General features: G+C 32.9%; 4 protein-coding genes across 20 annotated transcripts in view; 1 reads left to right on the top strand and 3 right to left on the bottom strand.

Annotated features, from left to right (window-relative positions):
- LOC106616192 (atlastin) overlaps nt 1-6,337 on the bottom strand; it is a 12,902-nt gene extending 6,565 nt beyond the window's left edge. The window contains exons 1-2 of one of the 9 annotated variants that reach the window (XM_070108033.1): nt 6,191-6,337; nt 809-1,023 (exon numbers count right to left, since the gene is read on the bottom strand). In XM_070108033.1, the coding sequence (XP_069964134.1) occupies nt 809-1,015 (207 nt within the window). In that variant the 5' untranslated portion in view covers nt 1,016-1,023; nt 6,191-6,337. Of the gene's footprint in view, nt 1-808; nt 1,044-5,555; nt 5,643-5,835; nt 5,855-5,928; nt 6,169-6,190 lie in introns of those variants that run through there. The other 8 variants (XM_070108031.1, XM_070108036.1, XM_070108035.1 and 5 more) reach the window with 8 other exon arrangements.
- TyrRS-m (Tyrosine--tRNA ligase, mitochondrial) overlaps nt 1-9,671 on the top strand; it is a 23,074-nt gene extending 13,403 nt beyond the window's left edge. Inside the window, exons 2-8 of one of the 5 annotated variants that reach the window (XM_070108048.1) lie at nt 6,828-7,020; nt 7,751-7,898; nt 7,967-8,151; nt 8,207-8,778; nt 8,831-9,019; nt 9,083-9,264; nt 9,569-9,671. In XM_070108048.1, coding sequence (XP_069964149.1) covers nt 7,758-7,898; nt 7,967-8,151; nt 8,207-8,778; nt 8,831-9,019; nt 9,083-9,246 — 1,251 coding nt within the window. In that variant the 5' untranslated portion in view covers nt 6,828-7,020; nt 7,751-7,757 and the 3' untranslated portion in view covers nt 9,247-9,264; nt 9,569-9,671. The other 4 variants (XM_070108046.1, XM_014232772.3, XM_036362847.2 and 1 more) reach the window with 4 other exon arrangements.
- LOC106616213 (uncharacterized) lies at nt 9,321-10,394 on the bottom strand. Its single transcript, XM_014232776.3, has one exon. It carries the CDS (start codon nt 10,179-10,181, stop codon nt 9,384-9,386), a length of 798 nt encoding a protein of 265 aa, XP_014088251.2. The 5' UTR covers nt 10,182-10,394; the 3' UTR covers nt 9,321-9,383.
- A 492-nt stretch (nt 10,395-10,886) lies between these two features.
- The window catches only part of atos (atos homolog atossa), a 152,067-nt gene continuing 138,737 nt past the window's right edge, over nt 10,887-24,216 (bottom strand). For all 5 annotated transcript variants that reach the window (XM_070108026.1, XM_070108025.1, XM_014232770.3 and 2 more), the window contains 4 exons: nt 22,032-24,132; nt 20,778-21,962; nt 19,567-20,030; nt 10,887-19,365 (listed from right to left, as the gene is read on the bottom strand). In XM_070108026.1, coding sequence (XP_069964127.1) covers nt 19,038-19,365; nt 19,567-20,030; nt 20,778-21,962; nt 22,032-24,132 — 4,078 coding nt within the window. In that variant the 3' untranslated portion in view covers nt 10,887-19,037. The remainder of the gene's footprint in view (nt 19,366-19,566; nt 20,031-20,777; nt 21,963-22,031; nt 24,133-24,216) is intronic.

Raw genomic sequence — 24,216 nt, forward strand, 5'->3', positions numbered from 1 at the left:
ATTACATAACTGAGAATATGTTACCATGCAACTTTATTAGTATTATAGTCCATTAGAATAACGAAAATCATTTGATATCGTTTAACATATAGGGGCTGGGATAATTCATTGACCGATTTCACTCATTTTCAAAACGAAACTATAGTATATCAAAGATTTTCCGCTCGCTTAATTTTGATGAGATATCTTATATTTTTACCCATATATAAAATATAAAGCGATCAGGAAGTTTGAAAATCTTTATTTAAGCTATACCTGTATGGGGTTCATGGGAAATATTTCTCGCGTTTACTGGAAAATCTTACATCTTGATCGATATTTTCGGTAAAAGACTGTCAAAAGGGGTATTGAAAAGCCATTATCCGATTATGACCATTTTAAGCGGCGAGGCGCCACACCTTAAAGGCACTATTTGCTCGAAATGTTGTTCCAATATCTTTTGGTGCTTGATTTATATATGGTTAAGTGAAAGGTAGCTGATGGAATTTAAAATTGTGTTGGAAAGTATGCGTGGTTAAAGTTCGATTGCCTCCAGCGTGACGAGTTGAGTCACTTTAGTCATTTGCATATGTTCTTAGATCTGTTTTTGACCTAGAATTTTGCAAACGTCCTTTTCACCCAAAGAAACTGCACACTTGCCGGAAGCGCCGAATCGGACCATCTAGCATATAGCTCTCATACAAACTGACAGATTAGAATCAAGATAAAGATCTTCATAATAGAAGAAGCGTTTACATATTGCATTATGATTGAATGATAAATGCAAAATTTAATTTTTACTCTATTGTTGATAAAAGATAACACTTACTTTGGCATACATGTAACGTAGAAAGAAATCCAAAAGAAAACTTTTCCCTTTGCGAAAAGCTCCGGCTACTGAAATCACAGACACTACGCGATCTTTGATTTTTTCGTCCATTAACATCTCATTTAATTCATCTTCATTTAATTGCAGAATGCTAGAGGAATCATTTTCTCTGCTAATGCTTATAACTTGCATTGGTTTTCCTTGCATTTTGAAAACTGAAAATAAATAGCATAAACTGATCTAATTTGTAATACATATTTATAGTGACCTTAACCTATATGTTATACGATCAAGCAATATTGCTATCAAGTTGCAAAACATTCACATTTTTGCCACCCCACTCTCACTTGTTGAACTTGAACCCCATCTTAATAACAATTTTTCCAATCAAGGCTTGTGTCAAGTCAAACCAGCTGATCACATAGTTATGCAAAAAAAGGAAAAACTATGCAATTCTAGGGACTATGAATCTTTCGTAGCATCGATGGACTGATATAATACAGGAAGAAGTAAAATTGAAAAAGGCAAAACATGAGTATTTTGTAAATAATGTAAAATTGTTATTGTATAACGGGATGACCCTTCTATACTCATCTTTTTTATACCCTTAATAAGATATATATATACATATATACTAGAAGCCCGACAGACGTTGTCCTGTCCCACTTCTTAAATGTAAAATATTTGAAATTAGCTGTAACAATTATACCGTTTGGATGAAAATTTTTATTAGACATTTATATTTATCACAATTCGACCAATCGATGGCGTGTCAATATGTTTATTAGAATGCTTTCAGAGATGTTAATTGTAGAAGCTGTATTGAATGAAAACTTGAAGTCGTTTTAATTGATTGTGAAAAGGTTATATATTTATATTTATTCTTAGAGTTAATTATCTACAAAAACTGAAGTTATCGTAATGCCATAGGATGTACAATATTTTTGGTTAATCCTTGAGAGGTATAAACAAATAAATTCGATGGTTTTCCTACTCTCGAGCACGCAACGTATAATTGGCCGTGAGAAAAGCACGGATTTTCTAAATCTAATCCACAAATCGTCATTGTTTGACTTTGTGCCTTATTAATAGTCATCGGAAATGCCAAGCAGATGAGTAATTGTAAATGTTTAAATGGGAACTGCGAATCTGAAGGAATCATTGGAATCCATGGCAGAAGTACAACTTCACCTTGAAATTTTCCACCCAACATAGTGGCTTAAAAATGTTGCCCATGATTTTTTTCATTACTAATCCTTGGTCCTTGTGTATTTTTCATAGTATTTTATTTCTACAAAAAATGCTACGTCTTCGCGGAAGAGCAAGAAATATAAACAAATTTATTATTTATTTATTTACATATTTCTTAGTTTTGTATATTCACTATTTTCGTATAGAGTAGCATAGCAGTATGAATGTTTAGACACTATACACCATACACATGTCTATAGTCCAACTATACTAATGCTATCTTAGAATCTGATCTGAGCACCATCTACTAGGCTCTAATATACTTTTGAATATCTGTCACGACTGCAACGCACTATGCCGCAATTCTATGTAAAACATTCTAACATCTGCGATGGTACCGCAGTATACCGAATCCAATGTAAAACATTCCAAAATTAACAACTACTCATAAATGAAAAATTGGTTAAATAAACATTTTCCAGTGGACTTAAACTCACACAAAAAATTTCAACAAAATCGAGCCAGCCGTCTAGGAGAAGTTCAGTGACATACACACGCACACAAGAAATATATATGTACATATATAAAGATTAAAATAGTTTTTGTTATTGTTTCCATTAAATTTTTTATTTCGTGCAAAATGTTAAGTTCGGGTGTAACCGAACATTTTATACTCTTGCAACTTGCAAGGATCAAAGCCCGGAAAATTACTTCAGGTGTTGACAAAGTTTTAAATTAAAGGAAGTATTGATCCGATTCAACCCATTTTTGACACAAAGACATACTATTATCAAGGATTTCATTTATTTATTTTATTATCTGAATTTCAATTATATATCTTACACATTGACCGATATTTTCGGTAGAAAGTCAACTGGGGTCCACATATTCAGTACCTAGGGGCTTGAATAGTTTTAGTTAGATTTAGACAATTTTTGGTCACAAGGTGGCATACTTTAAACGTATTACTCACGCAAAGTTTTACCCCGGTACAATCATTGTTGCTTGATTTGCATAGTGGAAAGTGAAAGAATCAGATGAAATTTAAAATGGGCGTGGTTATAATCCGATTTCGCCTATTTTCGCACTATAACATATAAATATGAGAAAGTGGGCGGTGCCACGACCACTGTCTAAAGTCATCTCATACCATCCCAGAGATAAAATTTAATGTGTCTGGCGTTTTTAATGCTTGATTCATCGCGCTTTTAGTAGTTTTTAACAGTACCGTTACATGGGGGCTGCAATACCAACCATCTTACGGTACCAAGAAATATTTGCACAAAGTTTCATAAAGATATCTCAATTTTTACACAAGTTACAACTAGCACGGACGGACAGACTGTCACCCGGATTTCAACTCGTCTCTTCATCCTGATCATTTTTATATATATAACCCTATATCTAACTCGATTAGTTTTAGGTGATACAAACAACCGTTAGGTGAAAAAAATTATTATACTATGTAGCAACATGTCGAGAGTATAAAAATGTAACGAAAGCGTTAAACTTCATTGTTCGACGAAATCGGGAAAGAATTACAATCACAATTATACTTAAATCATCCCCAAATGAGAAATATGTGATATAAACTTAACCGAAGAGACTAAATTAAAATATATAATATTAAGTTGTGACAAACGTCAACCAAATAATCGGAATTGATATTAGGAATGTGAGGTTTAGACCAAAACCCAGTTTTATTTCTATTGGGTGCCAAACCATTAATATTATTGTATAACTTTTAAGAAAATGTGTCAACTTAATTTCTCACATTTTGGCCAACCCACGGTATTGGGGACAGAGAAATCATAGGACTGATTGCATTAATTTTTGACTTTTCTTAGGTATACTTGAGAACTTATTTTCAAGAAATTTTATAAATATATGTACATATAAATATAAACATATATAGTCAGCCGGATGTTTAAAAACCTTGAACATCGATTATATGGGGACTAAGATAAGTTTTTGACAAATGAGTATATTAATATAGAAGAAACATCTTCCTTGAATCTCACAAATTTACCGATATTTTCGACAAAAAGTCAACCATACGCACTGGGGTCCACTTAGTCAGTATGTGGGGGCGTGAACAGTTATGGTCCGATTTTGACAATTTTTAGACTCGAAATGTCATACCTCAAAGGCCCTATTTATACAAAATTTTATCTGATTATATTCATAGGTGCTTGATTTGTGCACTGGTAAGTGAAAGAATCATATGGAAATTAAAGTTGTGCTAGATAAGAAGTAGGCGTGTTGTAGTTCAATTGCCCCCATTTCCACAACGTAACATATGATTGGTCGAGTAGGTCCGGAGATATGCTGTCTTCGATTCGTGGTCGAGAGTAGTGAATCGAACTAACTATACCGGTAGGTCGGACAAACTGATAACCTTGCGGTGTAACCCTGCGCTAACATGCCTTCTATCGCATAGTTTTATTTTCTATGAAAAATTATAATTTATTTAGCGTTAAGTTTTACTGAGAGTAGCGCGCAAACATATCCCACAACTGTCAATTTTAAACAATTTCGACAAGTATTGTACTTTGTGTGATCAAGTTGAAAGCAATATTATTGAAACGGATTTCTCGATAAACTTGTATCTTCCTGCTAATGTCTCAATTGCGCTTAACACGATAACACTCTAACTAGAACTGTGTTTGGTACACAGTCCAGCAGCCCTTATATAGTAAATATTTAACAAGAGTTCGCTACTAGAACGTTTTGACAACTACGAATTCGCTGTCTCTTCGTCCATATCATCATTCGCTGCTTAAAAGAAATTGTGACCTTTACATTTCTTTACTATTTTTTAGTAACTAGTTGGATATCCAACTAATTTGGCTGTTGTTTCTGAGCTTATAGCTTCCCATTCTTCTTTAAGCGTGTCCTCGCTGGTTATAGTAAGCTGCTAATTTTTCACTTTAGTGCTGTGTGCTTCGGATCGTTGTCTTGTTGGAAAATAAATCGTTCACCTAGTCCCAACTTGACTGAACTTTCTTTTAAATTTGTTTTTAAAATATCAAGATGACAATATTACTTGCCATTGAAACCCACATCATAGCATTTCCACCACCATGCTTTACCGTAAGTACGAGATTTTGCTTATCCAGTGCTGTTCAACTTTTCCTCCAAATAATTCTACATCCTTTTCTTCCAAAGATACAGATCTTACTCTCATATGAAAATATAACGCTTTTCCAAACTGGAGACTTGTTTAAGTGCTCTTTTGCAAAGGCCATCCTTCAGAACTTTTCGTACTGTATCTGAACATAATTTCTTTTGGTATTTAAATTCGATGTCTTTTGAAATTTGGCTTACTGTCAGTCGTGGATTACATTTCAGAAGAGTGGTTATATTGGGCTCTTCTCTTTCACTTAGTTTTTTTGGACACCCAGATCGTGGCTTAAACTCATGACATTTTGTTTGCTTGTAATTGCTTAACATTCTCTGGACTGAGTAGTACTATCTCTCAACAGTTTTCGAGATTTCTTAATAACTTTAAATATTAAAATTGATCTAAAAGACTTGTACTTTTCATACAACTAACCATCGATATCTAAAGTGAACGCACAACTTTCTCTGCTTAACCCACTTAAATAGCGGTACTAAAATCCCGTAAACTGAGAACGCGGCAACTAAAATTATAAAAAAATTTTGCCCATACACTCATCGAAGAGTTGTCCTCAAAACAATAGAAAAGAAATTAATGAACTTTTAATTTGCATATATTTTTTTGTTGAATGCTTAAATACAGCAGTGGGTGAACGCAGACTTTTTCTGCCATGTGTATGTACATAAATAATTAGAAAAATTCACTTCCCGCTCACTCATTTGTAATCTTCGCGTCAAATAAGACGAATTAAAAAAATATTTTCATTTTTGAGGTCTCCTTCGTTAAGGGACCAAAACTATACATTTACCCATATTTCAATATACATATAAACACACACCGATCGAAAACACTTGTATATCGGTTATGACCACTTTTGTTAGTATAATAAATTAGCGGTGGAGGCCACACCTTTTAAAAGAGTAAAAACGCGTGTACTGATAGCCTATTGACTCTTTCCTGGCTGATTCTTAGACTTGTTCCCCAAAACTAAAAAAATTATCCCATTATATACTTGCATATGTATATAGACACTATGACGATTTCTGTTTCAGTAGAAAATAATATTTCACCTCTCTTTGTGCCGATCTACTTTTCAACATAGATAAAATGATCCGAAACTCCTTTCTTGTCTTCTGAGAGAGCTCATGAACTTTCAGTGTTGCCGAAAAAACCACGAATTCATGAGCTACTGAACAGATGACAATCAAAACAATGAACTACCACTAAGAATCCCGCAGAAATAAATTGCGAAATCAGTGGGTAATTTGTGAGATCAGATTTTTAGGTGACTTTCTAATCTTTATTTAAATAGTTTTGTTTTTAAGAAAGAGTGGGTATTTTGTCGCAGAGTATTGTTTTGCTTAGCAGTACCAATTGTTAGGCTAGAATTCCCAGCATATGTTATATAAACTTTGACTTCCGAATAAATTATCAAAAGATATTTGTTTATTCAGTATATTAAAACTAAGTAATGTTCATGTTTAGCTTATTTAAAACTTGAAAGTTTTTTGATATATTAAAATTAGTTATAATAATTAATTAGAAAATCTTTTGTGATTAAAATATACACGTACATATATTTAGAAGTCATATAGGATATCTAGCTTGTTAAACTAATTTTAATTATGCATATTTTTCTGTAAAATGGAAACCGAAAAATGCCTAAGAAATACATTAAAAAATCTCAAAACGTATTTCTTTCACTAGTGGCACCATTATCAAATGTTATAAAAAATGTGGACTTTGACAGCGCTCTCTCAAATCAGAGAGTTCAAATCATTTTATCCATGCTTTTCGATGAAACGTAAAACAAACCATGGAATAAGGGAGTAGCGAAAATGACCATTCACAGTACATACTCAGGCGTACGTTCACAATAAAACCAACATGGCTGCTTCTGGTGAGTTAGGATGGCAAGGGGTTAAATCGTAACACTTTCAATTAAACAACGCAATTTGTTTGCGCAAAAATCGGTTAGTTTGTTAATGTAAAATGAAATGTATTGACAAATTTGAAAACAAATCTCCAGCGTTACATCGTAGATTATGTATAAAAATATAACTTTAAAACCGTGAGTTGTGGTAAAAATTCTTTAAAATTTTGATCTGATTAAAATGTTCAAAAAACAAGTATAAAAATGCATATGATTAGTTAATTTTTCGAAGAAAAATAAAGAAAAATCCAACTCTCCTAAAATACTTTTTAAAACGAAATACTAATAATACCGTAAATCATATACATAGATTGAAATAACTAGTCTGGTCTTAAAAAAAAACTTGCAACTGTTCCCAAAATTAAATCAGCTGTCTTCAAATTAACCTATTACTCAACATTTTGCGCTCCAGCACATAAATTTCAGAATAAAAACGCATTTATATAAGAAATTCAGTGTTTATAACAGAATTTAAATAATTAATAAGCATAAAATGATACGCCGAAAAACATTCTTGTTAACACAACTACAACATGTGTTCACCAAGCGTAATATTTCATACAAAAATTTGTTAGCGCTTAAAGGACGTGGGTTCTTTCAAGACATTTTTCCCGATACCGCAAAGTAAATGTTTGTACGAATTTAATTGGTTTTTATATAAATATATTACAATTTAATTTTCATTACTTTTAAAAAGTGAACAGATGAAAGCGCTCTTCACAAGCGGTCCGCAAACTATATACGCCGGCTTTGATCCAACAGCTAATAGCTTGCATGTGGGCAATTTGCTGGTGATAATGGGCTTGCTGCATTGCCAGCGTGCCGGCCACAATCCCATTGCACTGGTGTGAGGCATCAAATTACATACTGATTATGTGAAGGCAAATATTACCCTAATTTCTTGGTATTTTAGGTGGGGGGCGCTACCGGCTTGATTGGCGATCCAAGTGGACGCAAAACAGAACGCAATCAAATGGGTGAAACCGAAATTGAAACCAATTTGAAGAGCATAAAAAGTCAATTGAAGCGTATATTTAAAAATCATCAAGACTGTTTGTGGGACGATAAAAAATATAAGCATAAGCTTCCTGAATTGTGGTAAATATCTATTATTTGTTATTAAATTTAATATTTCATCGTTCTTTGTTTAAAGTGTCGTCAACAACGCCGACTGGTATGCGAATATCAATCTCATCGATTTCATAGCCAACATGGGTCGTCATTTCCGTATGGGCTCCATGCTATCACGATCATCTGTACAAACGCGTCTGGAGTCCGAGTCTGGCATGAGTTTTACAGAGTTTACTTATCAAATTTTCCAAGCATACGATTGGTTGCATTTATGTCGTGCCTATAATTGTTGTTTTCAAATGGGCGGCTCCGATCAGATGGGTAATTTGATGACGGGGCATGAGTTAATAAGTCGTGTGGTTAAAAAGCCGGTCTTTGGCATGACATTACCATTGGTAACAAACGAAGAAGGTGATAAATTTGGTAAATCTGCAGGAAATGCTGTATGGTTAGATAAAGAGAAGACCTCTGCGTTTGCGCTGTACCAATTCTTTGTGCGCATGCCTGATTCCGAGGTTGAAAAGCTATTAAAACTATTCACATTCATACCGCTGCCAGAAGTTGAACTGTTGATGCGTGAACATAAAAAGGAGCCAGAAAAACGTAAAGCACAAACTCTACTAGCCGAAGATGTGACACTGTTAGTGCATGGAGGTAAATGCTGTAAATTACGTTGTGTATATATATTTTATTGATTTATTTGCAGAAAAAGGACTTAAGCAGGCTGAGCGCATAACCGACGCATTGTATAAAGGTAGTGTGGATGCCTTAGGTGAACTCAATTACGAGGAGGTGACACAGACATTCGCTGGTGCCAAAGTAGTTGACTTATTAGCCGAACCGGGCATGTCAATGCTGCAATTGGCAATGAAGGCAAAGTGTTTCAATAATGAAAGTAAGCAGAATTACAGCCAAATTCACAAACATTTATGCAACATATATATTTAATTTATAACAGGTGATGCGATGCGCATTATAGGCGCCGGCGGCTTTTACATTAATCAAAAGCGTGTGCAAAATATCGCTGAAATTATTTCGCAGGGCATTCATGTGCTGAAAAATGGACTCTCGCTGTTGCGTGTGGGGAAAAAGAATTTCTACATTGTGCGTTGGCTCAAATAGTCGGATATACAATTAAAGGTACAACTGTATGCTACATTTGTAGAGTAGACTAAGTTATTGAAAAGTTAGTCGAATAAGTTGTTTCAGTAAAATAAATATTTTAATAATATTTCTAACTACAATATCAAACGTTAAAATTAAGGTTTCGGTCCTCGAGCACCTGCCGGCTTACGCCAACGTTTACGCGCAAGCAGATCCTTTGCTTTCTCCTTTTTTAAATTTTTATCGTAGAATTTACCGCTCTTCGTAAATGTTTTCTGTTCGTTACGCATTTCAGCTAATTTTCTATTTTTTTGTTTCAATATGTTTTTCTTATTTGCAGACTTCTTTTTGCCCGCCTCTGAGAATTGCACTTTAATCGTACGTCCTTGCAACATCGAATTGTGCAGTTGAAAACCACGTTGATAGCCCTCAAGATCAGCCATTTCCACAAAGGCAAAACCACCGCATCGCTTCTTTGGTATGCGCACACCTTTCACCGCACCAGCGTTTCCGAAGTGCGACTCCAAATCGGATTTAGTCGTTTCGAAATTTAAATTTGTCACATAGAGCACGTGTCGATTGGCTTTTGCTGCGCCACGCATTAACGCACCCAACTGTTCTTTTGTCAAATTGGTTTTCACTTCATCGGTGTCCTCTTCGTCGCTTTTGCTAGCGCCATTTGCTTGTGTTGCACGGGCATCTTTCTTCGCTTCACCATTTTCTGTAGCTTCTTCCTCATTTGTCTTTTCGTCATCGCTATGTTCCTCCTCACTATCGCTGGAATCGGTTGCTGTCTCTTTTTCTATATAAGTGCCATTCAGTATTTCCTGTCGTTTGATATCGTCAAAGTTGCCCAGCAAATCAGCCGTATCGTCATTTACTGTGCGCCGTACACGCTTTGGCTTCACAAACTCTTCAACATTATAATCACTATCGGAGGAATCGTTAGCCATTTGAGTATTTTGGGTTCGATTTTCTTTCAGGAATTTTCTAAATAAGTTATGCGCCCCCGTTTTCTTCAATATTTTTGTGCTTCGAATCAAAACATGTGTTGGTATGTCAGTGGTTGCAACTTCTTTCAACTGTAACTATTCACAATAATAAAATGTCTGAAATTATTGAAAATCTTTTAATTATTTATTTATTTTTATTTGTGCTTTATATAATTATTTTTATTGGTAGCACGTGTTTATTGTACTTATCAAATATGTCGAGAAACTTGCAAGTTCAAAATAGTTTTCTCAATACGCTATTGTGAATGCGCGCCGCTCATAGAAGTTGCATGTATTTTTTGGCCCGCCAGCCACTTGCTACCTGTTCCTGGTCGCCTGGTAGAATTGCAGATGCTGGAAGTGTCATATTTCTATGACGCCGGCAGCGCTGGTGTGGCTCCGGCTTAAAGTTGCATACATTTAGGCGCAAATTGTGAGATGGTAACGGCATGCTGGTGCGGGTTTATTTATGTATTTATGCGGAAATTAGTTGAAAAATATATTGTAATATATTTTTTATGGTTTATTTTTACGAAATTGTAATGTTTAATTATATTTTATTTCTGTCTTATTATAATATTTTCTTAATGTTCCATATTTACCTAATATTTTGCCTGTATTTGCTAATTTAATTTTTCTTTTTAAAACTAAAATTAAAAAATGGTGTTTATTTTTTAACAATCATTTTGATTTTATTGATTACGCATGGATAAGTATTTTCTTTCACTTATGCCAACGGGTTTGCTGTTCTTTTTTGTGTGTTTTAAATTTTCTGCGCTCACCCGCTTTATTGGTTATTCATTTGTTTTCTAAAATAAATTTCTTTCATCTGTATTCTTGTTTGTGTGTGTGGCTATGTACTATGTAGTATGTGATTTTAGTATATTTCTTATAGTATGTGTGTTGTTGTGTTGTGTGACCCACTTTGTTTTTTCATTTATTGTGTTTTTTTTTTTATATATTTAAATATATGCACACACAAATGTATATATGATGCTAGCTGCTATTTAATATTCTCATTATTGATAATAGTTAACTTAAGTTGTTTTCTATTTAACTCACTACAGTAGCGGCTTATCTTATTAAACCGACAGTTTTCCACACGATTTTATTTATTTTTATTAATTATTATTATTTTTTCATTATAATTCTCAAAAACTATTGCTATTGCTTGCATTTGAACATGAACATATGTATTCTCCGCTCATTTTTTTAATATTGCGCCAACTTGCCAAGTGAAATATAAAATAAGTTTTCTATTAAACGGTACTTAACGGTTAAATAAAGTACTAGTGTTGAAAGTGTTAGTGTTTAACCTTTAAAATCCACGCATTTAACTCCCTACATTTTCCTTAAATTTAAGCGTCGCAACAATTTTCACTAATCCGTCTCCCGAAACCAGACGCTACCACTACATTTGTAGGTGTTTATTTGTATGTTTTAGTGTTATTGTTAAGTTACATATATATATATATCCATATATATGTATGTATGTATGTATGCATATAGTATGGCCATTTCAATTTGTTAGTTGAATGCTTTCAGTTATTTATTACTAAAATATTGTACAAGTATAATTTTCTTTTCATTTTTTAATATATATATTTTTCATAACGTAAAACTTCGACCTTTTATTGTTTATAGTTGTTTTGTTTTTGCAGCATACTTATAACTAGAGATTAAATTCATATTTTCACTTTTCTCATTAATCGTTTACTTCATTATGTAATTTATCACACATATTTATGTATTTAAGACAAACTGTAATCACTACTTTTGTTCACATTCTTTTTAACTGCAACGTACTACTACATAGAGCGTTTACAACTGCTACTAGCTGTAGGAGGTGTGTCTGCATTTTTCATTTAGAAGAGGGCTTTAAACAATGTTTTAATTTCATAATAATGTTTAAAAAAATTTTTAAATAATTTTCTTGTTTTACTTAAAGTAAAAAGTATTTAAAAAATTTCAAGCGAACGATTAAAAAAAAATAGTAGCCAATATTTAATAAAAATTAGAAAAATATTTTTTTTCTGAAAACGAACAAAGAGCTACAAAATAAATAAACCAAAAAAAAAGTGTTTACGATCAATTGTTAAAATGTAGGGCCAGTAAAAAAAAGAATTGAGCTTAAATAAAACAAATTGAGCTCAGATTTTAAAAAATGTTTAACTTCAAAATACCGATTTTAAATACTTTTAAGAACTTATTTGATTGTTTAATTTTTTTATAGAAAAGTTTTTCATGTTTTAATATTATAAGAATTAACATTTTTTTTTTACATAAAAATTATAAAATAAAAAACAATTACACAATATGAAAAAATATTTAAGTAATTGAATTAAAATATTTTTTTTTTTTGGATATTTGATAAAATCTTGGGTATTGAAAAATTAAATAAAATAAATTTAGCTTGTGAATTTTTGTAAAAAATATGTTTTAGTAAAGCTCTCTGTGAAAATTTTGTTGAACTCTGTTTAAAGTAGCAACTTTAGTAAAAAAAAATTGTGGAATATTTGTATTGGTAAGAATGTCGATATTATTATTTGTTGTCTACGGTCCTTTTGAAATTTGAATTTTAAGTGAAAAAATACTCTTACTCTGTTATTAAGATTTTTTATGCAAAATCTATATTTTGTTTTTTTTTATAAAAATAGTAGAATAATAAAAAAAAATTGGCTTCAAGTTTTTGACAACGAAAAACTAGTTCTAGCATAATTAAAAACTTTAAGTATTTAGGGTATTGATGATATTGTTGATATCCTTTAAGCTTAAGGTCTTTTTTTAATTATTAATGTTAAGTGAAAAAAATATATAAACATCAAAAATAATTTTTTTCTTTGCTTCAAAAATAATTTTTTTTTGCAATAATCCACATAATTTTTCCATAAAAATATAAGAATAACAAAAAAAAAAAAATGGCTTTAAGTGTTTCAAACAAAACTTTAACCCTAAAATATTTATAAGGCCAATAATGTTTTTTGGAATTCTGCGAAAGATATTTAAAATTCAGTTTTGTTTTATAATAATATATTTGTTTCAACAATAAATTTAAATCTTCTATAAAAAAATATTTAACTAAACTATTTCAAAAACTTTAAATAAACACAAATTAAATATATATATATTTTTTAAAGATTTGAAAGTTTTTATAAAACGAGAAACTTATTATATTCTCATATTCAGAAAATATTATTATTTTTATTTAATTTTTCTCAACTAATTCACAATTCGAAACTATATTTTAGTAAAAACAATTTTCAGTTAATTTCGACATACATTTTTATGCATATGTGAAAGTCATTAACACATACACATTTATTATTTTTAATTCTGGGCGTGAATTAATAACAGAAAACTACAGCAACACCGACAACCCCCTACTATTATATCATATACATATGTATGTCTTTACACACAAATTTTTTTATAAAATTAATTATTGTTTATCGACTTTTAAAAAGGCGGCGGGGATATGTCACAAAAATTAATAAGATCTCATTGCTACTTACTAGAATTAATTGTTTAAACTACAAATATATAAAATACATATATACACACACACACGTATGGTATGTAGATATACATACATATAGATGTACAGCTACCACATAAGTATGTGTGTGTGTGTTAGTGGTTATATTGCGCATTTAAAATAAATAAAATTAATATATATGTATATATATATTTATACATATATACATTTTATAGCATAAACACAATTTGTTATTTGTAAGCATTTAATTTTATTTAATATCGTAGTATATTTGTAAAGAACACTTGATTGATCATATGCAATTATATACATATGTACACAAATATATGTGTGTATATTTCATTGTTAACTAATAATTAATTAATTAATGTTTAATAGGTATATGCAACACGTGGAAGTAATTGGGGGGAATCATGAAACTATAATATTAAATCATACACACTAAAATATTGCATTCTCATTATTGTACGCATAATTATTATTTAATTACTTTATAAATTACTTATTAGTTTATTAATAATTATTATTTTTATATATTTTTTATACATAAAGATCACTTGTTTCATTAATCATCGAATATTGTAAATGCAACACGCTCATATCGTATCACAGAAATGCTTACATACACACACACGCACGCACACAAATAAATATGTAATCCATTGCGTGGAAAATAAAAATAAATAGTGAACATTTTACTGAAAAAGAAAAAAATTCAATGTTGTGTTCAAATTTAATTTTATGAATATTTGATAAAAAAAACAAATTATTTTATATTATTATTTAATCAAAATTTAATTTCAAAAAAATTGTTTCATATTAATATTTAACTAAAAAAAATTTAATGTGATGATGATTTCATAAAAATAAAATCATTTGATATAAATTTTAGAAAAAAAGAAATTTATTTAGTATAATGATTTTATAAACAAAAAAACAACAAACAGTTATTTTAAATAATTATTAGAATGATATAATGATAGCTTTTTTTATAAAAAAAAACAGTTATTTAGTATAATAATTATTGTATGAAAAAAAATGTTAATAATATCATTTTTAATTACACTTTCAATAATAATTTAAATTAATTCATGTATAAAAAAAATAATAATAATACTAAAATAAAGTACAAGCGCGATTAAATGAAATTTCAATTTAATTTTCCTTGTAAAAAAATAAAGAATTTAAAAAAGTTTATTTTTTTTAAAGCAATAGCAACAAAAAAACACTTCAAATGAATGAGTGTTAACAAAAAAAACATAGTTTTTTTTTTATAAAAAAAGATGATGTAAACTGTTTACATATACAAATAGTACGAATTGGTGTAAAAATTTTAACAAAATTTTCACTTTGTGTTCACAGTTATTTCAACAAATTGTCTTTTTATGCATTTTTTACGCAATATTTTTAACAATCAATCATTTAACACAATACTTAAGTGTATTTTTTGCTCAGTAAAATGTCGTGAATTACGAATTTTAATTAACTTTTTATCAAATAATGTAAACAAAGAATAAGCAAATTCAATATTTTTTTTACAACTATGCAAGAATTGAGCTTTTCATACAGCCACACAAAAAAATCTACACAGTTTTTTTCATATTACTAAAATTATTATTGAATTTTGTTTAAAAAATACGAAAGAATCGAAAAAATAGTTTATTTATAGTAAATATTTTTTTTCTAATTTTAGCAACCTAAAATTTGTTTAATATTTGAAATACTTTCATTGAAATAATGAATAGGGGTTCAATAAATAAAAATATATATTTCATCGTGTGCTATCTCTGCATCTTCAAGAGTTACCTAACATCAAAGTTATGCCAGAGATCTTCACCATCAGAGCACTACAACCAGAGAAGTTCGCTGTCGAATCTGCACCATCTCATGGTTCTAAGTTATCTGGTTTTACATATTTGAATTATATTTGGTTGGGTTGACACTTGGTACAAATGCTTTCTTTGGAATTTTCGCAATACTCTTTTGTATTTCAATATTGAATTTTTTATGAAATCAAATTATAATTTTTTTTTATACTTTAACCTATAGAAATATAAATCGATAATTCAGCAAAAAAATTCAAAAATTTTATATCGGCCTTTAAGTATAGTCTTAATTTTTAATCTTCTCTTTTCTCTGATTTTGAAATGTTCTTGTTGCTTTTACTCAGAGGAGCATTTTCATTGTATTCAAAAATATCAAATTCCCCAAAGAAATTAATTAATAAATATTAAATGAAGAAAAATAAATTTCAACATAACCATAAATTCAAATAAGTTATACACGACAAAAATATAAGAGGAATAATGGAAATTTTTCCGTATGAGCATTGTAAAATATTACCATCAATTTAGTTGCTACTTCAAAATAATATTTTAATCATTTAAGAATTAATATTCATTAATCTCGTATTAAACTATTTATAATGTATATTTCTTTGAGTGAAACCAAAAATATAATAAATTTGCGCAAAAATAACCAATAAAAATTAAATGTTGTTACTGAAGATTAATGATAAAACACAACCAATTTGGCGTTGAGGAGTTAAAACAATTGTAAAACAAATGAATTTGAGTAAAACATTACTTTACAACACAAAAGTGAACAAGTATCTTCATTTATAAAAAATACAAATCCATAAAAAGATACTAACATTTTTTAATTAATTTCAGCAAAATTTTCTATTTTATGCAAATTAAGCTTCGATTAAATATTTTTTTTGTTTTATTAAATTTATTTCATTTAATTTTAATATTTTTTATATTAAGTTTTAATTGATTTTTTATTATGCAATATTCTTTTATTATTATGTATTATATTAAAAGAAGTTAAAGTATTACTTATACAAAATTTTATTGAATTTTGCATTGCTATATTTTTTATAATTATTAATTAAACAATTTATTTTTATTTTCATTCAATGTCGTTGATTTTTTTTGCTATTATATTTAACGCAACTCTTCTTCTTGTTTTTAGTTCTTCAAAAATATTTTTTTATTTAAAAGCTTTTGTCTAAAATCTCATTTTTTATATTTTTATATTTTTGTATTTATTATTGTTAAATAAATTTAATTTAACTTCAGATTTACAGCAAATATTATATTATGTTTTAGCAGTCTTTATTTTTTATGTTATTTATTTTTATTAATATTACTATTATTATTATAACTAATGTATTTCTTTCATTTTTATTATTATTATTATAAAAATATTTATTTTATTTTGGTTATCATTATTTAATTAATTGTAAACAAAAAAAAAAAATGTTTAGCAATTGTATTTATTTGTATTTTTTATTGTTATTATGTTTATTTTATTTTTATTATTATTATTATTATTATGAAAATATTTGTTCTACTTTGATTAATATTTTTTGTTTTTTTTAAATTAAATTTATAAAGCTTTTGTAAAAATAAAAACAATGCTTTTACTTTGATTAATATTTTTATTTTTGCAATTAAATTTATAAACTTTATTGCATTATAAATTTATTATTTTCTTATACTAAATTTTATTTTTATGTTATTTTACTTCGTTTTTTATTTTAATTGACTCTTTTCAATGTTGAATTTTTATTAACATATTTAATTAATTTCTTATATTTATTTTGTTTTAACTTATTTAATTTAATTTTTTTCTTTCATTATTAGTATTATAGTTATTTTATTTTAGATTTTATTTTTTCTATTAAATTATATTTAATTTTTTATTTTATTTTCTATTTTTTTTTTATTATTTGAGTAAAAAAAAAATTCGTCTCTGGATTTTATTTCATTGATTAACCACTCTTAAATATTTGACATAAGTTTACTTCAAATAACAAAAAATATTACATTCACGCACATACACACGTACATACGAAATGGACCGATATTAGCGTTTGCACACATATATTCACATTTCAACAAATAATTTAATTACAGCTACCAATAAATTTCTATAATAAAAATCTAATGAATGGAAGCGAATGAAGAAAATAACCAATAATAGGCAGCTAACAAGAGTAATATCCCGAAGAGCAGTTGTTTCCGAAAGAATAAAATTATAAAATACATAAAAAAAATTAAGTTTTAACAACTAAATATAAAAAAATTCACATTAAAAATATTCTACAGTTTTCTTAGCTTTTTAATAAAAAAAAATTAATTTCTTAGTTAGTTTCAATTTTTAAATATAGACCATTTAGGAAATATGCTGAAGCCATAATAATATAATGTTAATACTCAAATGTTTTAAAGAAAATTGCGCATATAGTATTGCCAATGTCATTTATAAGGATTAAAAAATTATTATTATTTTTTATGATTGGCATATTTATATAAATAAAAAATAAAAAAATTTGGAAAGAAAAGTTTTCAAATTTTAAAAAGCTTTCTATGCTACTGTCAGCTTTTTGCGCCACCATCCAATACACAGACACAAATACACACAACAATTACATGTACATATGCGACACGACAACTTCCCCACTAGATAAGCCACTTGCCTGCAACTCGATCATTCTGCACTGCCTCACAGGCGAAGCAGCTGCGTCTGTCATTTGAGTCATTTTAAAAATTAAATTGTTTTTGTTGTAATTAAATTTGCAAATTTCATTTCAATTTGTATTGTTTTTCAATTAAAAAATATATAATATGTATATCGTATTGTATGTTTATGATACTAAAAAAATATATATATATACAATATATATATAGTATATGTATATATAGTAAATGTATATTTAAGTAATATTTCTAAAATAAATAAAATTACACAATGTGTTTTGTATCGAATTGTACATAAGGTATTTAGTTGATGAGCATGTGTGAGTTGTATGCAGGTGTGTGCATAGAGGGGAGGGGCGCCTGTGTTCGATTGTATCATAGATGGGGGCAAAATAAGAGTGAGAGTGTATGGTGAATGGTTTGGGGGGGGCGGAGCGAGTAAGGTGAGAAGTGACGATAAATATTTAGATGGAAAACGAAAAAGTGTGACATGGACGCAGTAGCGCACTCATTTAAATGGTTAACATAGAAAATAAAGTGTTGAAATTGTAGAATATTGTTGTTGTAATTAAGATATTTAATATTGCTGCTATTGTTGTTGCCAGCAAATGCAGCACGAGTGGTTGGCTTCTCGCCCAAGGAGCTGAAATCATAGTTTTTCTGCTTGCTGCGCCCATTCATATCACTTTTGTGCCGCCTCAGCTCGCTGGTTGACTTACTTTTGCCCGCCTACTAATTATAACTGCAGTGCCAGTGTTGCAAACGTAAACGCAACTGTTTCCAAAGTAATAAAAAATAATGATGCGTTTGTGTGCGCACTGCTCGCACCAACTACTAAATCTTATTGCTGCCGCTGCCGTTATTGTTGTTAGTTGTTATTGTTGTACTATTTGTTGTGCTGACCGTTGCGGCGATGACATTTATGTTGCTGCCATTGCTGCTACCGCTGCCACTGCCGCTGCTGTTACTGTTGTTGTTGCTTTGGTCTTGTCGTGCGCTATATTTGGGATTTGTTGGCATAACGGTGTCGGTGACGAGATCATTAGGCGCCTCCAAAACGCCCTTGGCGTGTGCCGCAGCCGTATCACAGTCGGTGCGGCGTGAGATCAACAAGCGTATATCAGTGTGCAGTGAGAGGCGACCCGACCGCGACGTTTGGAATCTGCAAAGTGTTCGAGAGAGAATGTAGCACAAGTGTGGCAGAGAATGTTTTAGCGCAGTGTATGATTGGTTTGCCAGTAACGCGTCAACTTTCAGAGGACCAAAAGTAAATTTTGATTTTTAATAAAATTTCTAATTTTTATTGGTCAAGTTTCCCTCTAAAACATCAATAACTATGTTTATATTTACTAAGCTCTCTTACCTTAAATGTATGGAATAACGTAGGCGTTTCATATTCTCCGCGGATATAAAGTGTCCAAGATTACTTTCGCCGTGTAGGCCGCCGCTTGGTGAAAGACGATACTTATTTTTGGCATTATTGTTGTTATTACCGTTAATGTTACTCTGATAGCATTCGTTATTGTTATTGTTTATGCTCAAATTATCGTCACCACCAGCACCACTACTACTACCACCAACACCTCCACTGGCGCCGTGGCCGTTTGTCGTACTGGGCTGTGCATTCTGCGTTGTCGCTGCTTCATGCGTACTGGCCTCAGCCAGTATACGTTGCCTTATGAATGTTTGATGCAGTGGCGGCATGTCGCGCATATCGTACGGTATGACGAACATGCGCACCACAGTGCCCATTGGATTTAGCAGAGTGGCTTGTACATTGCCAGCACGAGGTACCGAGTAGCCCTTACGTGGTAGACGTATTTCGCACTGAAAAGGAGAGTGATGAATTTGTAAAAATCGCAAAATATTAAGAAAATGTATAGTTGATAGGCTTGAAATCTCCGATTTCAAAACCCCTAAAACACTCCTCTTTGCATTGACGGCCTGGGCCGCTGGTCGATCTAACAGCGGGGTATCATCAGTTCTTTCGCTTAGAACTCCTTTTTGAGTTTGAAGATTTTAATTTTTTTGGTTTTTTTTAAATTGGGGACTTTGTGTTTGGCGATTGAATTTTTTGGGATTTCGAGCCTCTCTCCTCTTAATTTATATATATATTTTTTAATATTATATTTTTAGTTAATTTTATTTGTTTAAATTCACAACGATTCGTTTTGGTATAGAAACTTCTATTTTATTTGTTTACTGAACCGAGCTGTGTCGATTTAGTCATGTCCGTCTGTCTGTATATACCCGTATTAGTTCCTCAGTTTATGAGTTATCGATCTAAAATTTTGCACATGTCCTTTTCTTCCCAAAAAATTGCTCAGATTTCGCTTCGGTGTAACCGGTGCAACATTTTTTCTCGCTATCTTAATAAATTTACATTATTTGTCAAAATGTAATGCTCATTTTCATATTTATATCTGCAATTTCAATATTTTTTCTTAACTTAGCTAAAACCAAATTAAAATATCAAAAAAAATCATATTTATCTACTTTACGAATATTTATTTCCCTTCCTTCCCTCCTACTGCATGGTTAAATAACCCATTTCGTTCCAACTCAACAACTCACCACATAAGGCGTGCTCAGCGACTCGCCACGCAATTCGTAGAAATATGAAGCGGCCGGTATTGTCAGCTGTGTTGGGCAGAAGCCACCCGATGCACCTAACAACACCGTGAAACCCATCACTTCCACCTTGGGCACTAGACGCTTTTGCAACAGCGACTCTTCCAGATTGCCCAGCAACGGTTGGCGACCGAAAGCCGCAGCTACGCGTACGCTCTGTTTCAGCGGCGATGTGGCTGGACTATACATGCCAGCACTTTCCAAATCCTCATCGGAGAATTGCTCATCTGAACCGAGCGACGAACGATCAGAGCGATCGGATAAATGACGTGAGCGACGCTTATAGATGGCCGCCTGTTTGGCGAAACGCGGCGATAGTGATGGCGAATTGGGCAGCGTGGGTGCCGAGTATGACTTTTGTACAGGTATATTGTTGACTTCGGTGGTGAGTGGTGAGGCACAGACATTACCGCTGCTGGAATGCATAAGCTGATGATGTAGCTGCAAATGGTTTCCACTGCGATTTAACGCTGTGGGCTCAAAGCAAAATGTAATATCATTTGTAGCACCACCATGTATAGGTATGGGCGACGACTGACTGCTCGTGATGCTGACACCTGTGGGTGATGGCATCGGATTGCAAAATATTGGTGTGAGGTTCACTTTGGGTAGCCCCTTACGCAGCAACAACGCATTATGAACGCCATGTTGTTGCGGCGGCTTGAGCAGCTTGAGGGCTGTGGGCAATTCGTTGTTGTTGGCGTGCACGACAGCAAACCCATCGCCCGCCGCACCAACTGCTTGATTGCCACCAGCAGTCACATCGCCGTGATAATTGCAATGCAATTGTAATAAATTGGGTTTAGGTGTCTGTTTGTGCTGAAATGCCTTCTGTACGCCCTGCTGGCGTTTTTGCGTTTGCAGCTGTGGTGAATTTTCATAATAAACACCGATAGTCGTAGTAGTAGTGGGTGTTTTAAACTGTGATTCGTCGAAGCGTTCGTCATTCATTAATGTGGTGATAATCGGTGGCGTGCGGTTCTCACTGCGATCGCAGCCGTCGACTTGCTGATCACCACCGGCGCGATCGCCTTTCGTCAATAGTGGATAACGCGAAGAGTTGGTGGCGTTGGCAAGCGTGCAGCGGTCGATTTGTGGTGTTAGTTTGGTCGATGACATAAAGGATTCCTGCAAAATGTGCATATGACAGTTATACATACACACATTTGAATGGAAAAATTAAGTATGCATACATACCTCCTCTATGATTTGTGTGCGTGTTGGCAGCGCTGTTAGTGGCGTCACCGGCAGTTGATCACCGTTGGCGTCTTCCGCAACGAATTTATTATTCTCGAGCTTCTTCCCACCATCATCGTCGTTGTCATCGCCAATATCATCATTGGCAGCCTCATCAGCTAAATGCGCATAAGCTGTGGCAGTTGCTTCTTCACCGTTGCTATTGTCAAAGTTATGCTGTGTCTTCTGGCGCTTGCAAACTTGGCAACCACCCAGTGTATTCTCGTGCAAGCTGCTACCACTGCTCTTACCACCAACATTAACATGCGCCGCCTGGACACCACTGAGGTGATTGTTGTTTTGCGTTTTACCACCACACAGTTTGCGTGACTGCTCCTTCTTGTGCTTGGCTGCGGCTGCTTTGGGCGTGCGCTGTATGGCTTGCAACAGCAGTTCGGCCTTGTTGCGTGGTGTATGTATGATTTCGCTGCTGCTAATGCTTGACGCTGTCGAGTCGTCCATATCGTCTACATCCTGTTCGGTGGGTTCATCTATGACTTGCTCCCCGCGCATGACGCCGCCACTGGTGCAACGCATACAGACGAGCGTCTTCTCGCAGCCGCATTGACGACAACAACTCATAGGTGTCTGTGTGCCTGTTGAAATCATTTCGATGCGCGTGCTGGTGCGCGAAAGCAAAGTTGTCATTGTATCACTGCAATGACCTGCGGTATCGTCCTCGTCACCCTCCTCCATCGGTTGGCAGCAGTTCGCCTCGTTTCGCCCTTTCTGCGCGCGCTGTAGCTCATTGGTGGCATCGAGTTTGCACGTTGCATCCGTGTTCGTCATTTGCGGCTTGCGTGGATGGTGTTGATAATGCTTTTTGTCTCGTTTCAACATGCGCTTGCGGTACTTCATCAGCTGCTTCTCACGATGTGACATATTCGCGCCCGTCCAAAAAGCGCTTGCATGGGTTACGCCGTCGCCAGTACTATTTGCTGCATCGCTAGGGTTATCATCCTCATCACCGAATGCCTCACCATCAGCCTCGTCGAGTGGCAGTAGCTCATCTTCATCGATGAAAAATACACATTTGTGTTTCGGCGCACAATTGGCGCGGCTGCAAAGCATGCTGCTGTCCTCGATGTCACCACAGTCGGTTCGGGACTTCGAGCTATCACTGCGACAACTGGCACCATTCGAGACGATGGCCGAGTTTGTCATTGAATTGCTGGAGCTGCTGTTTGAATGTAAATTTATACTGGAAGTGCTCGATGTCGAAGTCGGCGCAGCAACCGTAGAAGTCGTGGCAATGCCACATCGACTCGTACGGCTGGTACGTGGCGTATCCTCCGACTTAACACCAACACAACTGTTGCCGTTCCGAAATGAGGTTAGATCACTTCTATTGCTATTGGCGCTGTCATTGGGTGTTGATAGCCATTGCGTTGCTTCGGCTATAGCTGCCGCACGTGGTGTAGAATTGGACATGCCACCACTTCCTGGTGTGGCTGCTGTTGTCGGCGCTGATGCTTTTGTCGATTTTGTTTTATTTGTTGTTACTTTGGCTGTTGCCGTTGCTAGCATTGTTGTTGCTGCTGCGGTTGTTGATGTTGTCGTTGTAGATGGTGTTGTCATTGTTGTTGTTGTCACCGGTGTGGCTAACATAAGTATACCGATTTTCGGTATGCCACCGTTGATGCGTGGAAGACTTTTGAGACAAACCGATATGCTACAATTCTCCGAAATATTGACATTCGGAAAATTGTGTACATTCGGTTTTGAATTAAAGCAGGCAGTGGAGTCAAATGACTTTATGCGGTAGAATATATTAAGGCGCGGTCGTCGATTCACCACCAGCGCATTATTGAGCTGATTATTAAGCGTATGTGAATTCGGCGATGTGCCTGGTGTGCTATTGCTGCCGGCAGTGTTACTGGCCACTGGTGTGGCCAGATCGCCGGCAGCTCCTGTGGGTGTGTGAAAAATTACACGACCCGTGTCATATATAGTTTTATCCGATTTCTTGATCAGATCACACCAGGCACTGATTTGGGAAAAATACAATTGGCTGCGTATTGCACTGCAGAGTGACGGTAGCGTCATGGTGGGCGGTGGAACTCTAGTTGTGGGGCGAAAAAAGAGAAATAATGACAGTTAATATGTGTAATTTAGAATATATTGGAGTGCTCTGGTCAAATATGCA

Source organism: Bactrocera oleae, chromosome 4, assembly GCF_042242935.1.
Source record: "Bactrocera oleae isolate idBacOlea1 chromosome 4, idBacOlea1, whole genome shotgun sequence".
Taxonomy (NCBI): Eukaryota; Metazoa; Arthropoda; class Insecta; order Diptera; family Tephritidae; genus Bactrocera; species Bactrocera oleae.

Excerpts from the sequence above, each read along its gene's own strand:
- LOC106616213 (XM_014232776.3), bottom strand. The coding sequence starts at position 10,181 with ATGGCTAACGATTCCTCCGATAGTGATTATAATGTTGAAGAGTTTGTG.